The sequence below is a fragment of the Orycteropus afer genome, unplaced genomic scaffold (assembly GCF_000298275.1).
Source record: "Orycteropus afer afer isolate SDZICR_OR568_19922 unplaced genomic scaffold, OryAfe1.0 scaffold00070, whole genome shotgun sequence".
NCBI lineage: Eukaryota > Metazoa > Chordata > Mammalia > Tubulidentata > Orycteropodidae > Orycteropus > Orycteropus afer.
The window spans coordinates 3,056,307-3,076,534 of NW_006921657.1; the positions used below are offsets into that span (position 1 = coordinate 3,056,307).

A 20,228-nucleotide genomic window follows, 5' to 3' on the forward strand; every position below is an offset into this window, starting at 1 on the left:
AGGCACTTGACTGCTAACCAGAAGGCTGCTGGTTCCAACCCACCAGCCACTCCTTGGAAGGAAGGTTGGGCAATCTACTTCTGTAGTGATACCACCTTGGAAACCCAAGGAGGAGTCACTATGAGTCAGGTCCGACTTGATGGCACGTAACAACAACAACAACAATGTTTTTCTAAATATGTCAATTTATTATCAAGTTTTCTTCCAGTTTATTATTTATTTATTTAATTTGGGTCATTGCTATGACATCCAAAAGGTTTTCTATTGTTTTTTTTCTTTTTTATAGTTAAACCTTTCCTTTTAGATTTCTCTCATAATTTTAAACTTGTATAATGCTTCCTCATTCTGATGTTTGATGAAGGTTGCCTTTCCAGGTAGAGCTTTAAAGTCTGATAGAGCTTTTCTGTTTATTATACTTCCAGAATTTTCTTGGACATTCTTGAATATTTATTTTTCAGTGTAAACTTTATGGTCAGTTTACCTATTCTGGGAAGAATCCTGTTTGGTATTTTGATTGGGTTTGCATTACATTAATAGATTAATTTAGAGAGAGAGAAATTTATCTTAGAAAAATGTCTCACACACTTATAAAAGCTGCCAAGTCCCAAGTTCCTGGATCAAATGTCAAGCTGGAGGCTTTTCCCAACTAACACAGCTGCAGGGGCTGACAGGCTCGAGTTGGCAGGCAGTATACCAGCTGTTGACTCCAACAAACGATGAATCCAAGATCACCAGGCCAAATGGTGGATTGTTCACCCACGGACAGTTGTAGGCAGCTAACAGGATCCTGATCCACAGAAACGTGTCTCTTTTCCTGGGATGTCCATAAATATATTGGAAACAGGGCACACTCCTAGGGAAACTCTCTTTCAACAGATTGGCTGCTCAAAACATACACATCCAATCTCATCATGGTAATAACCCACATGACAACTGCTTAAACCACTTAGAATTGTGGTCCAGCTAAGTTGACACAAAACTCCAACTGTTCTGGTTACCTAGTGCCACTCTGACAGGAATATACCACAAATGGAATGCCTTGAACAAACAGGAGTTTAATCTCTTATAGTTCGGGAGGCTAGAAGTCCGAGTTCAAAGTGCCAGGCTCTAGGAACTGTGTGAAAGCCCCTTGACCTTGGGCTTCAGCTCAGCCTCTTGCTCCTGGCCGGCTGAAGCTAGAGGCATCTCTTGACTCAGGCGGCTACTGGCTGCTGAGGCTAACAAGCCCAAGGTCGTCAAATAAAATGGCACAGTCCCGATGTTACCAAACCACACAGCAGGCCATTAATTCAAGTCCATTGAAAGTCCCAAGGTTGGCAGAGCATGGAAGGCTGTTGAACAATGACAAGGCTACATGAAGGATTCAAGTGTGCCATAAGCTAGAAACTGTTTCCCAAGGCTTCTCCTTATATACAGGAAGCAGACCACATCCGTAAGGCAGCTACTCAGTTGCTCACAGTTGACTCCACCGTGGAGTTGATTACCAGTCTTACCGTGGGGAATACTACATCCAGCTGCCCAACCATTCAACCAGGCCCAGCCAAGTTGACACACAAACTTAACTGCCACAGTTCCACCCCTTGTCAGCTTGGCACCTGTCCATACCTTCAGTGGTTGACATCTGTACAGATCTGCTTCACTGGGTGGCTCTAATCTCCTCGTCCCTCAGTGGCGACCTCACCCCCTTGGCCTGGTGGGACCCATTCCTCTAACTTGGGCATGGTAGCCCTGCCCCCTCACTCTTGGGCAGTGGCTATGGCTCCATCCCACTGGCCCACGTGGACGAGCAGTCCCACACTCTAGAACCAAGTTGGTGAAGGTCTAACTCTTTGAAACCTAGGAGGCTATGGTGGTTCTGCCCCCAGAGGTCATTGCCCTACCCTTTGAGGTTGAGGCAGCTCTGCTTCCCATTTCCTTGGTCTCTCTGCTTCTGCTGAGTAATGCCAAAGGCAACCCACTCCACAGGAAATCTTCCTGCCCCCAAAGCATTTAGCTTCCTTGCTCTGTGGGCTGGCCAACCTGCTACTCCATTTCATCCCAATCTCTTCTACCAATTAATGCCTGAAGGCAGCTCACTCCACCAGGAAGCCGCCTGTGCAGTGGCATCCAGCTTTTTCCTTTGTGGGCTGGTAAGCCTGTCGCAGTCTCGTGGCAGTTCTCTCGGCTCTGCTTCTACCGTCTCTCATGTCACATGCCAGGGTCTTGGGTCAAGGACGCACTCCACTCCTGTTTCCACATTTTAGGTACCTTTCAGAATAGCAGCTCCCCACTTTCTTGGTACCATATTCTGTTTTGGTCACCTAGTGCCACTCTGACAAGAATATATCACAAATGGGATGGCTTGAAAAAACAGGAGTTTATTCTCTTACAGTTCAGGAGGCTAGAAGTCTGAGTTCCAAGTGCCAGGCTCCAGGGGCTGTGTAAAAGCCCCTTGACCTTGGGCTTCAGCTCTCCCTCTTGCTCCTGGCCCACTGAAGTTAGAGGCATCTCTTCACTCAGGCAGCTACTGGCTGCTGAGGCTAACAAGCCCAAGGTTGACAAATGGCACAGTCCTGATGTTACCAAACCACACAGCAGACCATTAATTCAAGTCCATTGAAAGCCCCAAGGTCAGCAGAGCATGGAAGGCCATTGAACAGCGACATGGCTAAATGCAGGGTCTAAGTGTGCCATAAGCTAAAAACTATTCCCCAAGCCTTCTCCTTATATACAGGAAGCTGACCACATCCCTAAGGCAGCTACTCAGCTGCTCACAGTAGATTCCACCATGGAGTTGATAACCAGTCTTATCATGAAGAATACTACATCCAGCTACCCAGCCACTCAACCAGGCCGAGCTTAGTTGACACACAAACTGAACTACCACACCAACTATCACAGAAACCCTATGGGGCAGTTCTACTTTATTACAAAAGTGTTGCTATGAGTCAGAATCGACTCTATGGCAGTGGGTTTGGTCATATATATATGAAGGTTTCCCTATGTACGAACAGGAAATACCTATCCATTTATTTGCATCTACTTTTATGTTCTCAGCTTCATTCAATTTTTTTCCAAATGAATCTTGCATATTATACTGGGCTTTAAATGTATGTAGTTAATAGACACCAAAAGATGTGGCTGGAATCTCTATATCCTAGTCCTGGGTCTCTGAATCTCTTTATCCTAATCCACATATCTAGCAGAACAAAAATTTTTTAATTATATTTTTCTCAAAAACCCATTTCTCTTTTGCCTAGTAAATCCAGATTTCTGTTCTTCGATTTCAGGGACCCCAGTAAATAGTCCCCTTTCTTTTAGTCTGAGCCTCAAGCAGCCTCATTTCTTCTTCTGCTGCTGCTGCTTCTCATTTCTGGTTCAGTAAAATGAAGTTATATTCTGTATAGCTTTGCTTATTTTTAATCAGGGCTTTGAATTGGTTTGAAATGGTCCAGTCATGGAGGAAACAAGGGCACTGTTGGTGTTGCATAGCAATCAAATCTCTTGTGTTGTATTTTAACCTGACAGCTGCTCTATGGAAGGAAGATGGGCGATCTACTTCCATAAAGGTTTACTGCCTCATAAACCCAATGGAGGTCACTATGATTCAGAATCAAATTTGGTTTTTGGTTTGAGGAAACAGACAGCTGTGCCCTACTCAGAGATGGTGGCCGACCGCACCACTTTGAACTTGTGTTGTGTTATAATCAGCCGCCATCTTTGAGTGGGGCATTTCTACCTGTTTTCTACTCCAGTCAAACTCCAACACACAAGGGATTTGGTTGCTATGCAATGTGTACACTGCCCTTATTTCCACTGGCTGTGACTGAATTGATTTAAAGCCCTCTTTTTAATCTCCTTATGTCTCTTTATGGGAGCTCTGGTAGCATAGTACCTAAGGCATTTGACTGCTAACCAGAAGGTAAAGTATGGCAAGTATGGTGTATACCTTGGGTGCCACTTGAAGGGGGGTGCCACTGAGCAGTTTCTAGTAACCTGGTATGGTCCAATGCCCTCCCTTAAGCATGATATACATCCAGAGGCATGGGGGGGGGAGGGGCAGAGAGGGACACTTGCCCCTGGGTGCAAGTCCAAGGGGGCACCAGATGAGGCCCAGAATGACATTCCAAGGTGCCACAAATATGAAAGGCTCCTGACTGAGGCGGCTGGACACAAAGGGGGAAGCTATTTCTGCTGACATGTCACCACTATCAATGTCTATTCATTTTGACATTGTGTGTGTGTGTGTGTGTGTGAGGGGGATGCTGCACAACCTAGAAATTGCCCCTGGGCACTTGAATTGAGGAATAGTGGTACTTAGAGATTGCCCTGGGTGCTCGTTACCCTCACTACACTTCTGACATCCTTGTATTACAGCATAAAGACCTTCCTAAATTCTGGAGGGATAAGAATCAGGATCAGCACAAAGCTGGTTCCTATGACATGGAGGTCAGACATACCTCTGCTCTCCAACCTTTTCACCATCTCTGATACCAACTGTTCCTCCCACAACATTCTATTTCTCTGCAGGGTTCAATAATCATTATAATGGCCATGCAGAACTCACAGAGCATACTCAAAGTTATGTGGTTTATTCAGGAAGTAACAGGCTACAACTCAGGATCAGAATCAACTTGGAAGTAACAAGAACAAGTCAGGATCAGGATCAGGAAGCACATAGGCAAAGTTTGGAAGGCTCCCTTGAGGTGGAGAGCACATCCCTCTGTTCTTCAGTGAAAGATTCCAACCAGAACAGCTTTCTCAACTCCTTTCTGCCACTAGCAGGCCTTTCTGCTGTGCAAGCAGGTACTAGTCAGTCATGTAAGCAGGCCCTTCTCAAGCATACTAGCAGACAGGCCCTGCTATCAGCCTTACACAACCTCTCTGCCGTTGCCTTCCCAGCCATTGGCCTGCCATACTGGCCCAACTCATAGCAAGTGCTGCTAGTTCTGCTGCCAGGCCCCATTCTGGGCCTCTCACTGGACTCTCTGCTGCTAGGCTCCCTTCCAGGCTTCTCACTGTCTTCAGTTTTATCACCCTTGACTCATATTACAGCAGTTTTAAGAGGTTCCCCTCATAGCTATCAGAGGTCCAAACCACTCTGCTCCAGGCTTGTCTTGTTTTTGAGGTTCCTTCTTGTTCTGTCTTTTCTCTCTGCCTCTGAAAACCTCTGCGGGGTTGGCTGCTTATATAAAAAACTTCTTGTGAATTTCAAGGCATATCCTCTCAGCAGGACCATGAACCAACCAATTCCCTTGTGTGTTGGTTATCTAGTATTGCGCTAACAGAAAATACCACAGATGGATGGTTTTAAGAAACAAGTATTCATTCTCTTACAGTTTAGGAGGCTAGAAATCTGAGTTCAGAGTACCAGCTCTAGGGGTTGGGTGAAAGCCCCTTGACCTAAGGCTTCAGCTCTGCCTCCTGCTCCCAGCCCATTGGAGCTGGAGGCGTCATTTAGGCAGCTCTTGGCTGCTAAGGCTGACAAACCCAAGGTTGACAAGTAAAATGGCACAGCCCCAAGATTATCAAGTAACATGACAGACCACTAGTCCACGTCCAGAAATAGTCTCAAGAATTAGCAGACAACATGGCAGTCCACTGAGATGAAAACTCTGCCAAATGCAGGATCCAGGTATGCCAAAAAGCTAGAGACCTTTCTCAAGGCTTCTTACACACTGGAAGCATCCCTAAGGTAGCTACTCAGCCGCTCGTAGTATATTCCACCATGAAGTTGATTACCAATCTCATTATGGAAAATAACTACATCCAGCTGCCTAGCCATTCAAATCCAGCCTCAGCCAAGTTGACACATAACCTTATTAACTAACACATCTCATTAGAACACAATGCGTTCAATCCTATTGGGTAGATTTCCGAGCCATTATCTGAGTAGTATATTGACCAATTCCTTGCAAGATTGTGGACCAGCCAATCGTTTTAGAGAGTCACAAGCTCCTGAGATACCACTCAGCCCAAGAGGTCCCCTAAATAGTTTCTCCAAAGAACTAGGACAAAGGTAACAACTCTCAGGAAAGCAGGGCGGGTATCTCCCAAGCTATTTTTCTGAAGAACCAAGTAAAAGCCCACATAAAGGAACTCATCTCACCACACTCTTCCATCTAGAAAACTCTACTAACTGTTCTGTATTTATAGCCATCCCCTCCTATATTTGGAACTTCATTTAAAACTTTCTTTCTCAAGGACATTCTCTAATTAATCTGCTCCACTTTGAGTGCTGTTTAATTTATGCATTAATCTTACATATTCATTGAACTATTAATTTCGCCTCTAAAATGTATTTTTAAATGTTCTTAGTATGTAAATGAAGAATTTGAGCATAATTCTATTTGAATTTAAGCTTCCTGAGGGCAAAGACCATTTCTTTATTCCTTTTGTAATTCTAATAGCACCCATCTGAGTAAATAATTTAAATGACTAATTCTGTTGTGTGATTCTTAAGCTATTTCCAAATATTTTATATTAAAACACTTAAATAAAAAAAGCATCCTTTTGCTAAATATTTTTGTACATTCATTATTTCCTTAGAATAAGCTGCTAGAAATAGAGTTACTAGGTAAAAGTGTTCATTCATTTATAAGAACTTTTTAAAATATATCTGCCACACTGTTTTCAGCAAGGTTGGATAAATTCATGCTTTGTTAACAGTGTATGAAGAATTGTTTCCCTGCTACATTGCCAAAATTTTAAAAATCTTTGTCTGTCTAATGAGTAGACGATAGGATTTTATTTTGCGCTTGCTTGATTAGTAGTGAGGCTGAATTTTTCCTATATTTATATTTCCTTTATTTGTATTTTTTCACATTTACCTTTGTATTTTTCAAATACCCTACTGGTATTTGAAATACCTGGGGCATAGCCTCCAGCCTCACAGCAATTAGCAAGCCACCACAGTATGACAAACTGACATGGTTTCATATTTAACTTAACTGTTAATATTCTTTTTCTTTATGGTTTATTTGTAAGAAGTCTTTCAATATTAAGATATACTATGTACTTTTTCTCCACTATAATTTCCCTTCTGTTTATATTTTGGACATATAAAAGTTTTAAGATTTTTGGTGGTAGAATCTTATTATTTTGCTTTATAGTTTCCTGTATTTACTTCTGTGTTTAGGAAGTCCTTGTTTTCCATTTAGTACTTTTATGGCTTCATTTTTTAGACATTTAAATCAAAATCCATTCTCTGGACTGCCATGCAGAGATAGCTTCGTTATATCTGTATATATACTTATGTAGATGATCCTCATCATGTCTTTCCAAATGTATTTCTTCTTATACCACCTATCTTTCAATACATTCTTGCCAATACTTGATATTTTTAGACTTTGATTTTGCCAATCTAATGGTTTAAAATGGTATCTCATTCTTTTAATTAGCAGTTCACAGATTATTAGTGATATATAGTATCTGATACAGTGCCAGAAGATGAGGTTGGAAGACACTCAAAATATAACTAGGGAGGAGCTCCCTTTTCAGAGCAGAGTCAGCCTTAAAGATGTGGATGGAGTAAAGCTTTCAAGAACTTCACTTGCTAATGTGGCATGACTCAAGAAGAAATAACTGCAAACATCCATTAATAATTGGAACTTGAAATGTATGAAGCATAAATCTAGGAAAATTGGGAGTTGTCAAAATTGAAATGGAAAACAGAACAATTGATATCCTAGGCATTAGTAAGCTGAAATGAACTAGTATTGGCCATTTTGAGTGTACAGTCATGTGGTCTACTAAGCCAGGAATGACAAATTGAAAAAGAATGGCATCACATTCATCATCAAAAAGAACATTTCAAGATCTATCTTCAAGTACAGTGCTGTCAGTAATAGGATACTATCCATATGCCTACAAGGAAGACCAGTTAATATGACTGTTATTCAGATTTACACACAAAGCACTAAAGCCAAAGATGAAGCTATTGGAGATTTTTTACCAACTTCTGCAGTCTGAAATTGACCAGGCATGAAATCAAGATGTGTTGATCATTACCGGCAGGTGATTGGAATGCAAAAGTTGGAGACAAAGAAGTACTGGTAGTTGGAAAATACGGCTGCAGTGATGGAAAATATGTCAGAGATCACATGATAGGATTTTGCAAGACCAACTGCTTATTCATCGAAAATACCTTTTTTCAACAACATAAACACCAACTGTCCACATGGACTGCACCAGATGGAATACACAAGAATTGAATTGACTCCATCTGTGGAAAGAGATAATAGAGAAGCTCAATATCATCAGTCAGAACAAGGGCAGGGGCTGACTGTGGAACAGATTATCAGTTGCTCATATGCAAGTTTAAGAAGACTCAAGTTGAAGAAAATAAAACAAGTCCAAGAGAGTCAAAATATGACCTTGATTATATCCCACCTAAATTTAAAGACCATTTGAAAAATAGATTTGATATATTAAATACCAGTGACCAAAAACTAAATGATTGTAGAATGACATCAAAGATATCATACATGAAGAAAACAAAAGGCCATTAAAAATACAGGAAAGAAAGAAAAGACCAAAATGGATGTCAGAAGAGACTGAATTTGCTCTTTTATGGAGAGTAGCTAAAGCAAATGGAAGGAATGATAAAGTAAAAGAGCTGAACAGATTTCAAAGGGTGGCTCAAGAAGACAAAGTGAAGTCTTATAATGAAATATCCAAAGACCTGAAATTAGAAAATCAAAAGACGAGAACATGTTTGGCATTTCTCAAGCAAAAAGAACTGAAAAAAAAATTCAAGCCTTGAGTTGCAAAATATACTGAACAATGCAGGAAGCATAAAAAAGAAGTTGGAAGGATTCTATGTATAGAATAGAATCACGGTAGCAAAAAGAATTGGTCAACATTCAACCATTTCAGGAGCTTGCATATGATCAAGAGCCAATGGTACTGAAGGAAGAAGTCCAAGCTGCACTGATGGAATTAGTGAAAAGTAAGGCTCCAGTAATTGGTGGAATGCCCATTGAGATGTTTTGACAAATGGATTGAACACTGGAAGCACTCACTTATTTGTGCCAAGAAATTTGGAAGACAGCTACCTGGCCTGGCAACAGGAAGAGATCAATTTTTGTCCCCTTTCCAAAGAAAGATTATCCAATGGAATGCAGAAATTATTGAACGATATAATTAATGTCATATGCAAATCACATTTTGCTGAAAATAATTTTAAAATGGTTGCAGCAATATATAGACAGGGAGCTGCCAGAAATTCAAGCCAGATTCAGAAGAGGGCATGGAAGGAGGGATATCATTGCTGATGTCATATGGATCTTGGCTGAAAGCAAAGAATTCCAGAAGTGTGTTTACCTGTGTTTTATTGACTATGCAAAGACATTTGACTGTGTGGATCATAAGAAATTATGAATAACATTGCAGAGAATGGTAATTCCAGAACTTAATTGAGCTCATGAGGAACCTGTACATGGACCAAGAGGCAGTCATTTGAACAGAACAGTGAGATACTACATGGTTTAAAATCAGGAAAAGTATGGGTCAGGGTTGTATCCTTTCACCATATTTATGCAATCTGTATGCTGAACAAATAATCCAAGAGCTGGACTATATGAAGAAGAACGCAGCATCAGGATTGGAGGAAGACTCATTAATAACCTGTGATATGCAGATGACACAACTGTGCTTGTTGAAAGTGAAGAAGACTTGAAGAACTTATTGATGAAGATCAAAGACTACAGCCTTCAGATAAATTATATCAACATATAGAGAACAGAAATCTTCACAACTGTACCACTCAGCAAGTGCATAATAAATGAGAAAGGATTGACATCGTCAAGGATTTCATTTTAGTTGGATCCACAATCAGTGCCAATGAAAGCATCAGTCAAAAAATCAAATGACTTATTGCTTCAGGCAGATCTGCTGCAAAAGACCTCTTTAAAATATTAAAGAGCAAGATTCGACTTTGAAGACTAAGGTGCAACTGAACTTAGTCACTGTATTCTCAATTGCCTTATATGCATGTGGAAGCTAGACAATGAATAATGAAGATTGGAGAACAGTTGAGGTTTTTGAATTAAGCTGTTGGAGGAGAATATTGAATATATCTGCAAGAAGAATGAACAAACCTATCTTGGAAGAAGTATAGCCAAAATGCTCCTTAGAAACAAGAATGGCCAGACTTTGCCTCACATACTTTGGTCATGTTATCAGGAGGAAACAATCCCTAGAGAAAGATATAATGTGTGATAAAGTAGAGAGATAGCCGAAAAAGGAGACTCTCCATGAGATGTATTGATGCAGTGGCTCCAACAAAGGGCTCAAACAGCAACAATTGTAAGGATGGCACAGGACCAGGTAGTGTTTTGTTCTGTTTTGGTCCTTATGAGTGAAAACCATCCACAGCACCTAACAATAACAACAACAGCATAGAATCTTTTTATTTAAATGTTGGATTTAAAATTTTTGTCTTCCTTTAAATTGTCTTTGTATCTTTTAACTATTTCCATTGCAAATACATTTTTGATAATTGTAAGTTATGAAAATGTCTATTTTTAGCCTTTTGTCAGATTTAAGTTTGTTTTTAAAGGATAATTTTTAAAAAGGTAAATGAAGAATCTCATATAAATGTGAAATGACAAAATATTTGATCAAAGATTTTATTTAAGTAATTAATGAAAGAATCAGTAAAATGCAAAAACTGGTTCAAAGGAGAACCTGAAAAAATATTAGAAGTTATTAATACTTTAAAACTGATCTGTAGCTACAGGGCAACATCAATTACATATCTACTGGACAAAATATATTCACATATACTCACGGTATAAGAATAATTTGCATTAGCAATTTTCTAAAATGACTATTATAAAATAGTTGAAAGACAATGAAAGGCACAGGCCACTCTATATGATTAGATAATTGTGGACGGGTCTGTTAGACAATACCCAGTATCCCATTTAAAAGATATTTCAGTAATCTTTTTGTCTGTTTCAAAAGTATATCACAATTTTTCTTGGCATATTGTATTTATTTTTGTAGAAAGATTGTCCCATATTATTCAAGAATGGAACTCTGAAAGTTGGAGGAGAAAGAGAACCTATTCCTCGGCCCAAAAAATGGCCTATAGCCAACATTCTGGCACCAGGAGCTAATAATATTCCTGATGCATTCATTGTTGGTGGTCCCTATGAAGAAGAAGAAGGAGAACTCAACCACCCTGAGGTAAGAGAGGCTGAATTATGCAGATTTTTGTGATAAAGATTTAAAGATTATCTCAGGGCAGTTGGATTATTTTTAATGTCTGACTCTCACTATTTCAAGTGAAAGAGATAAGGCTAGCAATAGTTGAAAAATACTGTGCAGTATTTTTTCTCATTGTTGTGATTAGAGAAAACTCATACCATCTTTAGATTAATATTTTATTTAGCCTGCCTCTTTCTCAACTCTGCTGCATATTAGAATCACCTGGAAAGCTTTTAAAACAATGACAGTTTCCAAGCCCTACCCCACAGCTATTACATAAGAATGTACTTTTAATTTAATACCAATGCCCCCCCCCCCAAAAAAAAAACCCACCAAACTCACTGCCATCAAGTCAAATCCAACTCATAGCGACCCCCTCCCTGGGTTCCCGAAGCAATATCTCTACGGAAGTAGATTGCCCAGTCTTCCTTCGAAGGAGTGGCTGTTGGGTTTGAATCGCCAGCCTTCTGATTAGCAGTTAAATGCCTTAGGCACTACACCACCAGATCTCCTATACCAATGCCTAGTCATTGATGTTTTCTTAGAAACTCTCAAATGATTATAAGCATCTGGGGTTGAGAATCACTGATTGAGATTATGTGAATGAATGTTTGGCACTTAGTCGAAATTGAGGTAAGGTTTATATAAGTACTGTAATGTATCTTAAACTTAACTTATTAATATAGTTAATAATTATAATTACACATTAATATCTTAAAATTTAAGGTGGTAGCAATATTTGCAGTAGAAGTAGTAATTAATAGTACTTATAGTAGTAGTAGTAACAGTAATAAAAGTATTGTGATCAAATCCATTAAAAGAATGGCCCACAGAGTGAGCAGGATGATACTGTATCACACAGAGAGAACACAATTTCTATCTTATTTTACAGGACAGGGAATTTAGGAACCAAGCAGAGTGCATAAAGAAAAGGATTATTTGGGACCTGGAAAGTCGCTGCTACTTTGATCCTCCTGCAGTGGTCAGGTAGGATCAGGTCTAACCCACAAAGCCCATGTTGTTCTTGTTAGGCACTGTCAAATTGGCTTTGACTCATAGTGGCCCCATGTGACATAGAACCACCCCATAGGGTTTTCTTGGCTGTAATCTTTATGGGAGCAGATTACCAGGTCTTTCTCCGGTGGAGGCACTGGGTAAATTCAAACCTCCAGCCTGTCAGTTAGCAGCTGAATGCTTAATTATTTGTGCCACTAGGGCTCCTCTATGAAGACCATAGTTGAGAAGAAATGTTACTTTTGTTAATTTGATCTATATTTGATTTAATTCAATTTCAATCTTTATTCTACTTCATAACAAAAAACACAACCACTGCTGTGGAGTCGGAGCTGACTCATAACGACCCCTCCTTGAGTTTCCAAGACGGTATCACTACGGAAGTAGATTGCCCAACCTCCCTTTAAGGAATGGCTGGTTTGAACCGCCAGCCTTCTGGTTAGCAGTTAAATCCTTAGGCACTACGCAACTGCTGTCAATTAGAAATTGTGTTGAGTTGCTAATACTAACTGCTAAGGCAATTTGTAATGGTGGCTTAACCAAGGTAGATGTTTATTTCTCTTTCATATAAAACAAGTCCAGAGCTGCAGACTGAATGATTAGGAATTTTTATGCAGCAGTGAGTATGCCTATGACTATGCATAGGGTTGGCAGACAATGTTCATTGTATTTGTATGGTCTGTAAAAATTTCTAGGTATATAGTAGAGCTGACAAGGAACAAGGTTGTAGTCACTTCTTGGCCACAGCCAGCTACCAGAGGGTAGCAAGTAGTCGGACCTGTAGGCTTGGGTCCTTGGTAGCAGGGGACATCAAGCTCAATTGGCATAACATACTACACAAAAGCATTGTTCTTCATCCTACTTTGGTGAGTAGTGACTGGGATCTTAAAAGCTTGCAAGTGGCCATCTGGATGAAACAGGGGGTCTCTCCTCATCCAGAGCAAAGAAGAATGAAGAAAACTAAAGATTCATGGAAACCATTAGTCCAAGTGACTGGTACACCATGTGATCCTCAGCCTACATGACTATGAGACCAGAAGAACTAGACGGTGCCCAGCTACCACTGTCACCCACCCGGGGGGGAGGGCAATTATGTAGGAGATCCTGGATAGAGAGGGAGAACAATGTGGAACAAAACTCAAAATCATAAAATAAAAAATAAAAAGGGACTAGGTTTGATGGTCTGATAGAACCTGGTGGAACCCCTGAGACTATGGCCCCTAGCTGCCCTTCAGGTCTGGAATTGAACCTGAGGTGAGACATAGCCAGTTTGTGAAACAAAACTTTGAGAGTGGAAAATTCCTCTACTGAAACCCCCCTCCCTCCTTCTGCTATTTCCCTCCATGCGCTTTTTCTGCTTTTGTAAAACTGCTGGCTTGCGTCTTTCAAAAGTAACCAATCACCCCACACCCCATAAATCCTGGAAACAGAAATTTATAAAAGCTCCAGCCTGCATATTTACATTCCTGGAAGAGGGGAGTGGGTGTGTTTTATTTATTTATTTTTAAAGGTAAAAGACATATACTGCCTGTCTTCTCCCTCTTATGGAACGTTCCTAGAAATAATACCTGATACCTTGTCTTTATTTATTTCAAACCTGGTCCCTTTTTGTTTTTTATTTTATGATTTTGAGTTTGTTCCACATTGTTCTCTCTCTCTATCCAGGATCTCCTACATAATTGCCCCCCCCCCCCAGGTGGGTGACAGTGGTAGCTGAGCACCATCTAGTTCTTCTGGGCTCATTAACCATTTCTAGGCATGAGAGAGGCCGAGAGTTAGAGATTTTAGCTGGACACATTGTTACAGACTAGATCAAGATTTTGTTACCAAGGAAGGAAAACAGACTACATGCTGTGTGGGGAAAAAACAGATACTCTCAGCTTTTCAGAAGTTTGTTTTTTGCCACCTGGCTTTTACAAAATATCTAAGTTAGTTTTCGCTAATGAAAAGAAATCCAAAGAGAATTTTCACTTTTACAAAAAAAGGTGAATAGTGGAAGTAGCATTTAGCATTTGTTTTGCAATGAGCTGTTAAAGAGGCAACACACCTGCAGCAGCATTGCCAAGCTCCTTCCCCAAGAACTACACTCAGCACCGCAGCATCAAGCTGCCATAGCTGTGAATTGTGTCTGTGAACACTGTAGGTTAGTGTTATTTTATGTGTAATTTGGTAGTTTATTTTTTGGTTCTGGGAACACTGAGGGTTTTTTTTCCTATCTAAATTAATGATAATTGTTTCTTTGGTTTATGCCATTTTGGCTTAGGAAGGTTTCATAGGAACACTCTACTTTCAGGTAGCAGGGTAAGCCTGTACCTGTCTCTGTTACAGTGACCTGCTGATTAAGGAGAGACAAGAAAGAGAAGACTATCAGTATATGTATAACCTGAATGAATAGCTGTGACTTTAAAAAATAATAATAGACTATTTTTAGAACAGTTATGAAACTGTCCAGTTTTTCAGTTTTTTTTTTCCCCTCCCCTTTTGTCTTTGGATTTCCCTAAAAACTGCTTCCTAAATGGCTTCTATTTTGTAGCTCTCAAACTTGTAATCAACTGTTATACTGGAGCTCTGTTGATGTGTTGGTAAGGTTTTAGGAAAGGCAAACACTCTATATAATCTTGAATTCCTTATCAGAGAGTTCCAATGCTGGTTCTTCCTCAGGGATGTGTTCTGGGTCTGTATCCTGCTCCCTTGTTTCTACCACTTTATCCTGCTTCTTTGTGTGGACTGTGATGGTCTGTTGTCTCCAAGGCATCGTGGCATTGTTGTATTTAGATCTCTGTTAACTGTTTGTGAAGAGCAGTCAAGGGTGATTTCGGCTCTTCTTGGTGGTTTTTTATTGTTGATCCATTGGTGGAGAAGGAGGTAGTGGCTCTCGCTCAGTAAGTGAAGTTGCAGGACGTGTGGGTGTAGTTGTGTCTTATGGGGACTGTTGTTGTCTCCCACTCAATTAGACACAAATTACAATTGAATAACCTTCAAAAAACTTTTCAGTCTTGCAGGTCCAGAGGGTCCTTGGGGTTGCTGGAAAGCAGAACGTGTTCTTAAGCCCCGGGAATCTGTGAGAGCGCTGTCTCTTTAAATATCCAAAATGGTCAAGCTGCTTTTAGACCTTCAAAATGGCGGCACCCCCCAGACCGGCCAAAGTCCACAGCTCAGCCCACCTTTCTCTTCACCTTCTCCATTTATTCCCCAGCCACTGGAGCAGTCCTCCGTGCAGTCCCTGGCTAGCAGAGCTGATTTTTAGGTTAATTCTTAACTCCTACCAACACTCAGGAATCTCTAAGCTGTCTGTGCCGTCAGGATGGCTCAGGATCGCTGCCAGACCACAGTTCCATATGTCTCCTTTTTTGGTATTAGCACACAAATTCTTCTGCTAGTTGGGGTTTAGTCCACTTCTATATCCTTCCCTTCAAGGCTCAGGGGTCCAGGATTATCTTCTGTGTCTGTGTTAATTGGTTTCCCTTTTCTTTGTTGAAGAGGGTCTGTGCAGTCTTTCTGCCTAGTCCGCCGTCTTGCCAGAACTACTCACATTCTAAATCTTAAGATTAAATCTATTTTTTAATGTACCTGAGTCATCCCTGACCTGTGTTCTTCAGAGACATATCATAGCATTAAAACAGATTATTTTAGTAAAATATATTTTAAAAGCTCTGGTAGCATGGTGGCTAAACCAGTAGGCTGCTAATCAAAAGGCCAGCAGTTCAAACCTACCAGCTGCTCCATAAGAGAAAGATGAGGAAGTCTGCGTCCTCAAAGATTTATAGCCTTAGAAACCCTATGGGGTGCTTCTACTCTGTCCTGAAAGGTCACCATGAATTGGAATCAACTCAGTGGCAGTGAGTTCAGTTGGGAAAAAATATATAATTGTTTACCACTTTAACCATTTTTAATTGTTCAACTTAGTGAGATTAATTACATTTGCCATGTTGTGCAGTGATCACCACTGTCTGTTTCCAAATGTTTTCCAATATCCCAGACAGAAACCCAGTACCCTTTAAGCACTAAATCCACATTCCCTTGTCCTTCTAGCACTTGATGACTGCTAATAAACTTTTGTCTCTACGCATTGTTCTAGATATTTAATGTAAGTGGGATCATGCAGTATTTGTCCTTTTGTGTCTGAATTTTACTCAATATAATGTTTTCATGGTTCATCCACGTCATAACATGTGTCAAAATGTCATTTCTCTTTATGGCTGAATAATATTCCATTTCATAGATGTATTACATTTGTTGATCCAGTCATCTGTTGATAGATACTTGTTATTCCCATCTATTTGCTATCACGAATAGTGCTGCAGTGAACATTGGCGTAGAAATATCTGTTTGAGGTCCTGCTTTCCGTTATTTGGGGTAAATACCTAGGAGTGTAATTGCAGGGTCAAATGGTAATTATAGTTTTTTGAGGCACCACCAATTGATTTTCACAGTGGCTGCCTATTTTACATTCCTGCCAGTAATGTATGTGGGTTCTCATTTTACCATATTCTCACTGACACTTATTATTTTCCATTTTTCTGATAATAACCATCCTCGTGGGTGTGAAGTTGTATCTCAATGAGGTTTGGTAACAGCATTTTTTTCTTCCCCTTCCCTTTATGTGAGATGAAGGAGCCCTGGTGGCATAGTGGTTAAAGGACTTGGCTGTTAACTGAAAGGCTAGTGGTTTGACCTCATCAGCTGTTCCATGGGAAAAAGATGTGGCAGTCTGCTTCCCTAAAGATTACAGCCTTGGAAACCCTATGGGGCAGTCCTACTCTGTCCTACAGGGTTGCTATGAGTGTGAGTGACTCAGTAGCAACAGGTTTTGTTTTTTATATGAGGCAGAAAAGCTAGAGGCTGGAATTGTCTGATTGTCCTTCCCTCAAGTTAGGTAAAACCGAGATATAGTCATTCCTTGGGAGAGCACGCTTTTGTTTTGAAGAATGCTTTGGACTATTTAAAAATATTTACTTTCCCTCTCTGCCTGCCTGAGAAAATGAGAGGATTTGCTCAGATCTTTAGAGAATCTGATGGGGCTCCTGGAGATAAAATCCACAAAAGTGTGGGAAACCCTTAAGACTGGGCTCCCAGGACTTTTTAACCCTCAAACTAGTCTATACTCAGCCTCCAGCAATTCATCAACATTTCCATTAAAGAGAGCTCTGGTGGGATAGTGCCTAAGGCGTTTGACTGCTAATCAGAAGGCTGGTGGTTCAAACCCCCCAGCCACTCCCAGGAAGGAAGGTTGGGCAATCTACTTCTGTAGTGATACTGCCTCAGAAACCCAAGGAGGGGTCGCCATGAGTTGGATCTGACTCCACGGCAGTGTGCTGCATTTACGTTGTTACCAGTTATTGGCTCCAGTGGCTTCTGCTCTCAGAAAGCCCATCTCAGCTGTGATTCTTTGTATTCTCCTGTCTCTGGAAATGTCAGGGGTTGGTTTGTCCTCAAGTCTCTGATGGATGTAAGAAAAGTTACTGAATTTCACTTTGTTCAGCTTTTTCTTGTTGTAAAGACAGAAATGATAACTTCAAGCCCTTTATATGTGGGAGCTGAACCTCTATATGTAGGAGCTGCTCTGACTATTCTGACAGTAGAAATAAATGTGTTTTATACTGTTTGCATACTTGTCTGATTATTTATAATAGATCACTAGATGTGGAATTTCTGAGTCAAAGATTTTGAACATCTTTAAGGCATTTGATTCATACTTCCAAATTGCTCTAACGAATGTGTGGTTTGCCTCTGCTAGCAGTAAGATGATTTTTTTTTTTTTAAAAAAAAAAAAGCAAAACAAAACAAAAACGACTCACTTGCCCTTGAGTCTATTCCAGCTCATGGAGATCCCATGTGTGTCAGAGCAGAACAGTGCTCTGTAGGGTTTTCAGCGGCTGATTTTTCTGAAGTAGATCACCAGGACTTTCTTTCAAAGGACCTATGGGTGGTGAGCAGGGCCTACATTAATCATTTGCACCCCCAGGGATTCTCTGCTAGCAGAAGAGTAGAATTATTGTTGGAATTGTAGAAATCTGGGAAGGCTTCAAAAACCCACATACCTAATAACAATGTCTATATACCCACCAGCCACTCCTCGGAAGGAAGGTTGGGCAATCTACTTCCATAGTTATACTGCCTCGGAAACCCAAGGACGGGTTGCTGTGAGTCGGGTCTGACTCCACGGCACATAACAACAACAACAACATATATGTGTGGGAGCTCTGGTGTCACTGTGCCTAAGGCATTTGACTGCTAACCAGAAGGGTGGCGGTTCAAACCCACCAGCCACTCCTCGGAAGGAAGGTTGGGCAATCCTACTTCCGTAGTGATACTGCCTCAGAAACCCAAGGAGGGGTTGCTATGAGTCGCAAATGATTTGATGGCAGTGAGTTTTATATATGTGTATTCTATTACTTTCTGGAAAAGAGGAATACTTCCCTTTGACCTAAATTTTACTAATCTCTTTTTTGTGTGTAAAATTTGTGATTTGCAGTTTTCAGAAACGAATTGCTGATTGCCGATTTTGGCCAGTAGAGGTCACAAGAGTTCCTCTGGTGACTACATCCAAAGGGAAAAGTGGCAAATTAGAGAAGGTAAATATGCTCAATTAAAAATATTTATACAGGGAGCTCTGCTGACATATTGTGTGAGATATTTGGCTGCTAACCAGAAGGTCTACAGTTCACATCCACCATCCTCTGCAGGACGAAGATAAAGCAGTCTGCTTCTGTAAAGATCTACAGCCTTGGAAACCCAATGGCAGTGGGTAAAAAAGAAATACACTGGCAGTCCTGGATTATGAACAAGTTCTGAGGTCTGATTTTAAGCTGAATTTGTACTGAGTTGCAACAGTTAGGTACAATTTGTATCTAAGATAGTCAAATGTTTGTTTTCATATATAGTATATAATGTACCTTTCTATGCATAAAAATCATTAAAGAAACACTTCCAGATACAGTAGGACACCTTTGACATAATAATATAGTGATAATAATAATGATAATATTTTGAGTTGCAAAGTAGCATCCACTTGTAACTGTGAATCATTGTATGTACCTCAAATTTTTAATACAGTAGGCTTTATGGGGTTGGTTCACCACTGTGGGTTGTACTAAGTCAGACATTTGTAACCTGGGGACTGCCTACATAAGAAATGCTGAACCAGATCCAACTACTATTCAGCTTCTAATTCTGATACCAAAGGAACATGTGAATTGATTTGACTCTTGTCTCTAGGGTGACCAACTCATTCTTGTCTGCCCAGAACTTTCCAGATTTTAGCTTTGAAAGTATTTTCTTCTCAAAGTTGTTTATGCTTCTTTATTCCCAAATATCTTATTTCCCTTTAGCTCCTCACTATAGTTTTACCATAGGAAAAAAACACATGATACAGACATTTTTATAAGTCAAAAGTGTTCAAATATTGGCAAGTTCATATGGTTCAACCTAATACAGTTTTTAAAATTTCTTTACTAGGAAGACTTGGCTACTTAAAATGTTTTAGCTTACTAATTAGAGTAAGAGGGTTCATAAATGCATTACTGTTATGAAAAGATACAGTTTTGATGAGTCAGCCGCAGGGATCCAGGTGAGGAGAGGGAGGGAACCCAGGCCATGCCCCACAAGCAGCAAGGCGGGAAAGCAGGGAGAGGATAGAAAAGGCAAAGGGGACTAGAAGAGATCAAGGAGTCAGCCTCAGGGATCCAGGTAAGGGTGGTTGGAGAGGTTTCCAACAGCTAAGGGAGACAAACTTGTCTGTCAGTTTGTCCTACTGTGGTGACATGTTGCTGTGAGTCTTGAGGCTGTGCCACTGGCGTTTCAAACCCAGTGGGGTGCACATTGTGCACAGGTGTCAGCCTGGCTTGCCGACTGAGACAGACTAGGAAGAAGGAAGAGGCCATCCACTTCTCAAAGAATTGGCCAGGGAAAACCTTATGAATAGCAGAAAAACACTGTCTGATACATTACAGCACAACTTTATGAATAGTCCGGAAACATTGTCCAATACAGAGGAGGAAGATGAGGCACTTAGCATAGAA

At 40.4% G+C, this 20,228-nt stretch overlaps 1 protein-coding gene across 1 annotated transcript in view; it reads left to right on the forward strand.

The window, feature by feature from the left end:
• The window catches only part of CFAP70 (cilia and flagella associated protein 70), a 131,531-nt gene that overhangs the window by 14,778 nt on the left and 96,525 nt on the right, over positions 1 to 20,228 (forward strand). Inside the window, 3 exon segments of the mRNA XM_007940709.1 lie at positions 10,990 to 11,172; positions 12,086 to 12,180; positions 18,683 to 18,782. Of these exon segments, the coding sequence (XP_007938900.1) occupies positions 10,990 to 11,172; positions 12,086 to 12,180; positions 18,683 to 18,782 (378 nt within the window).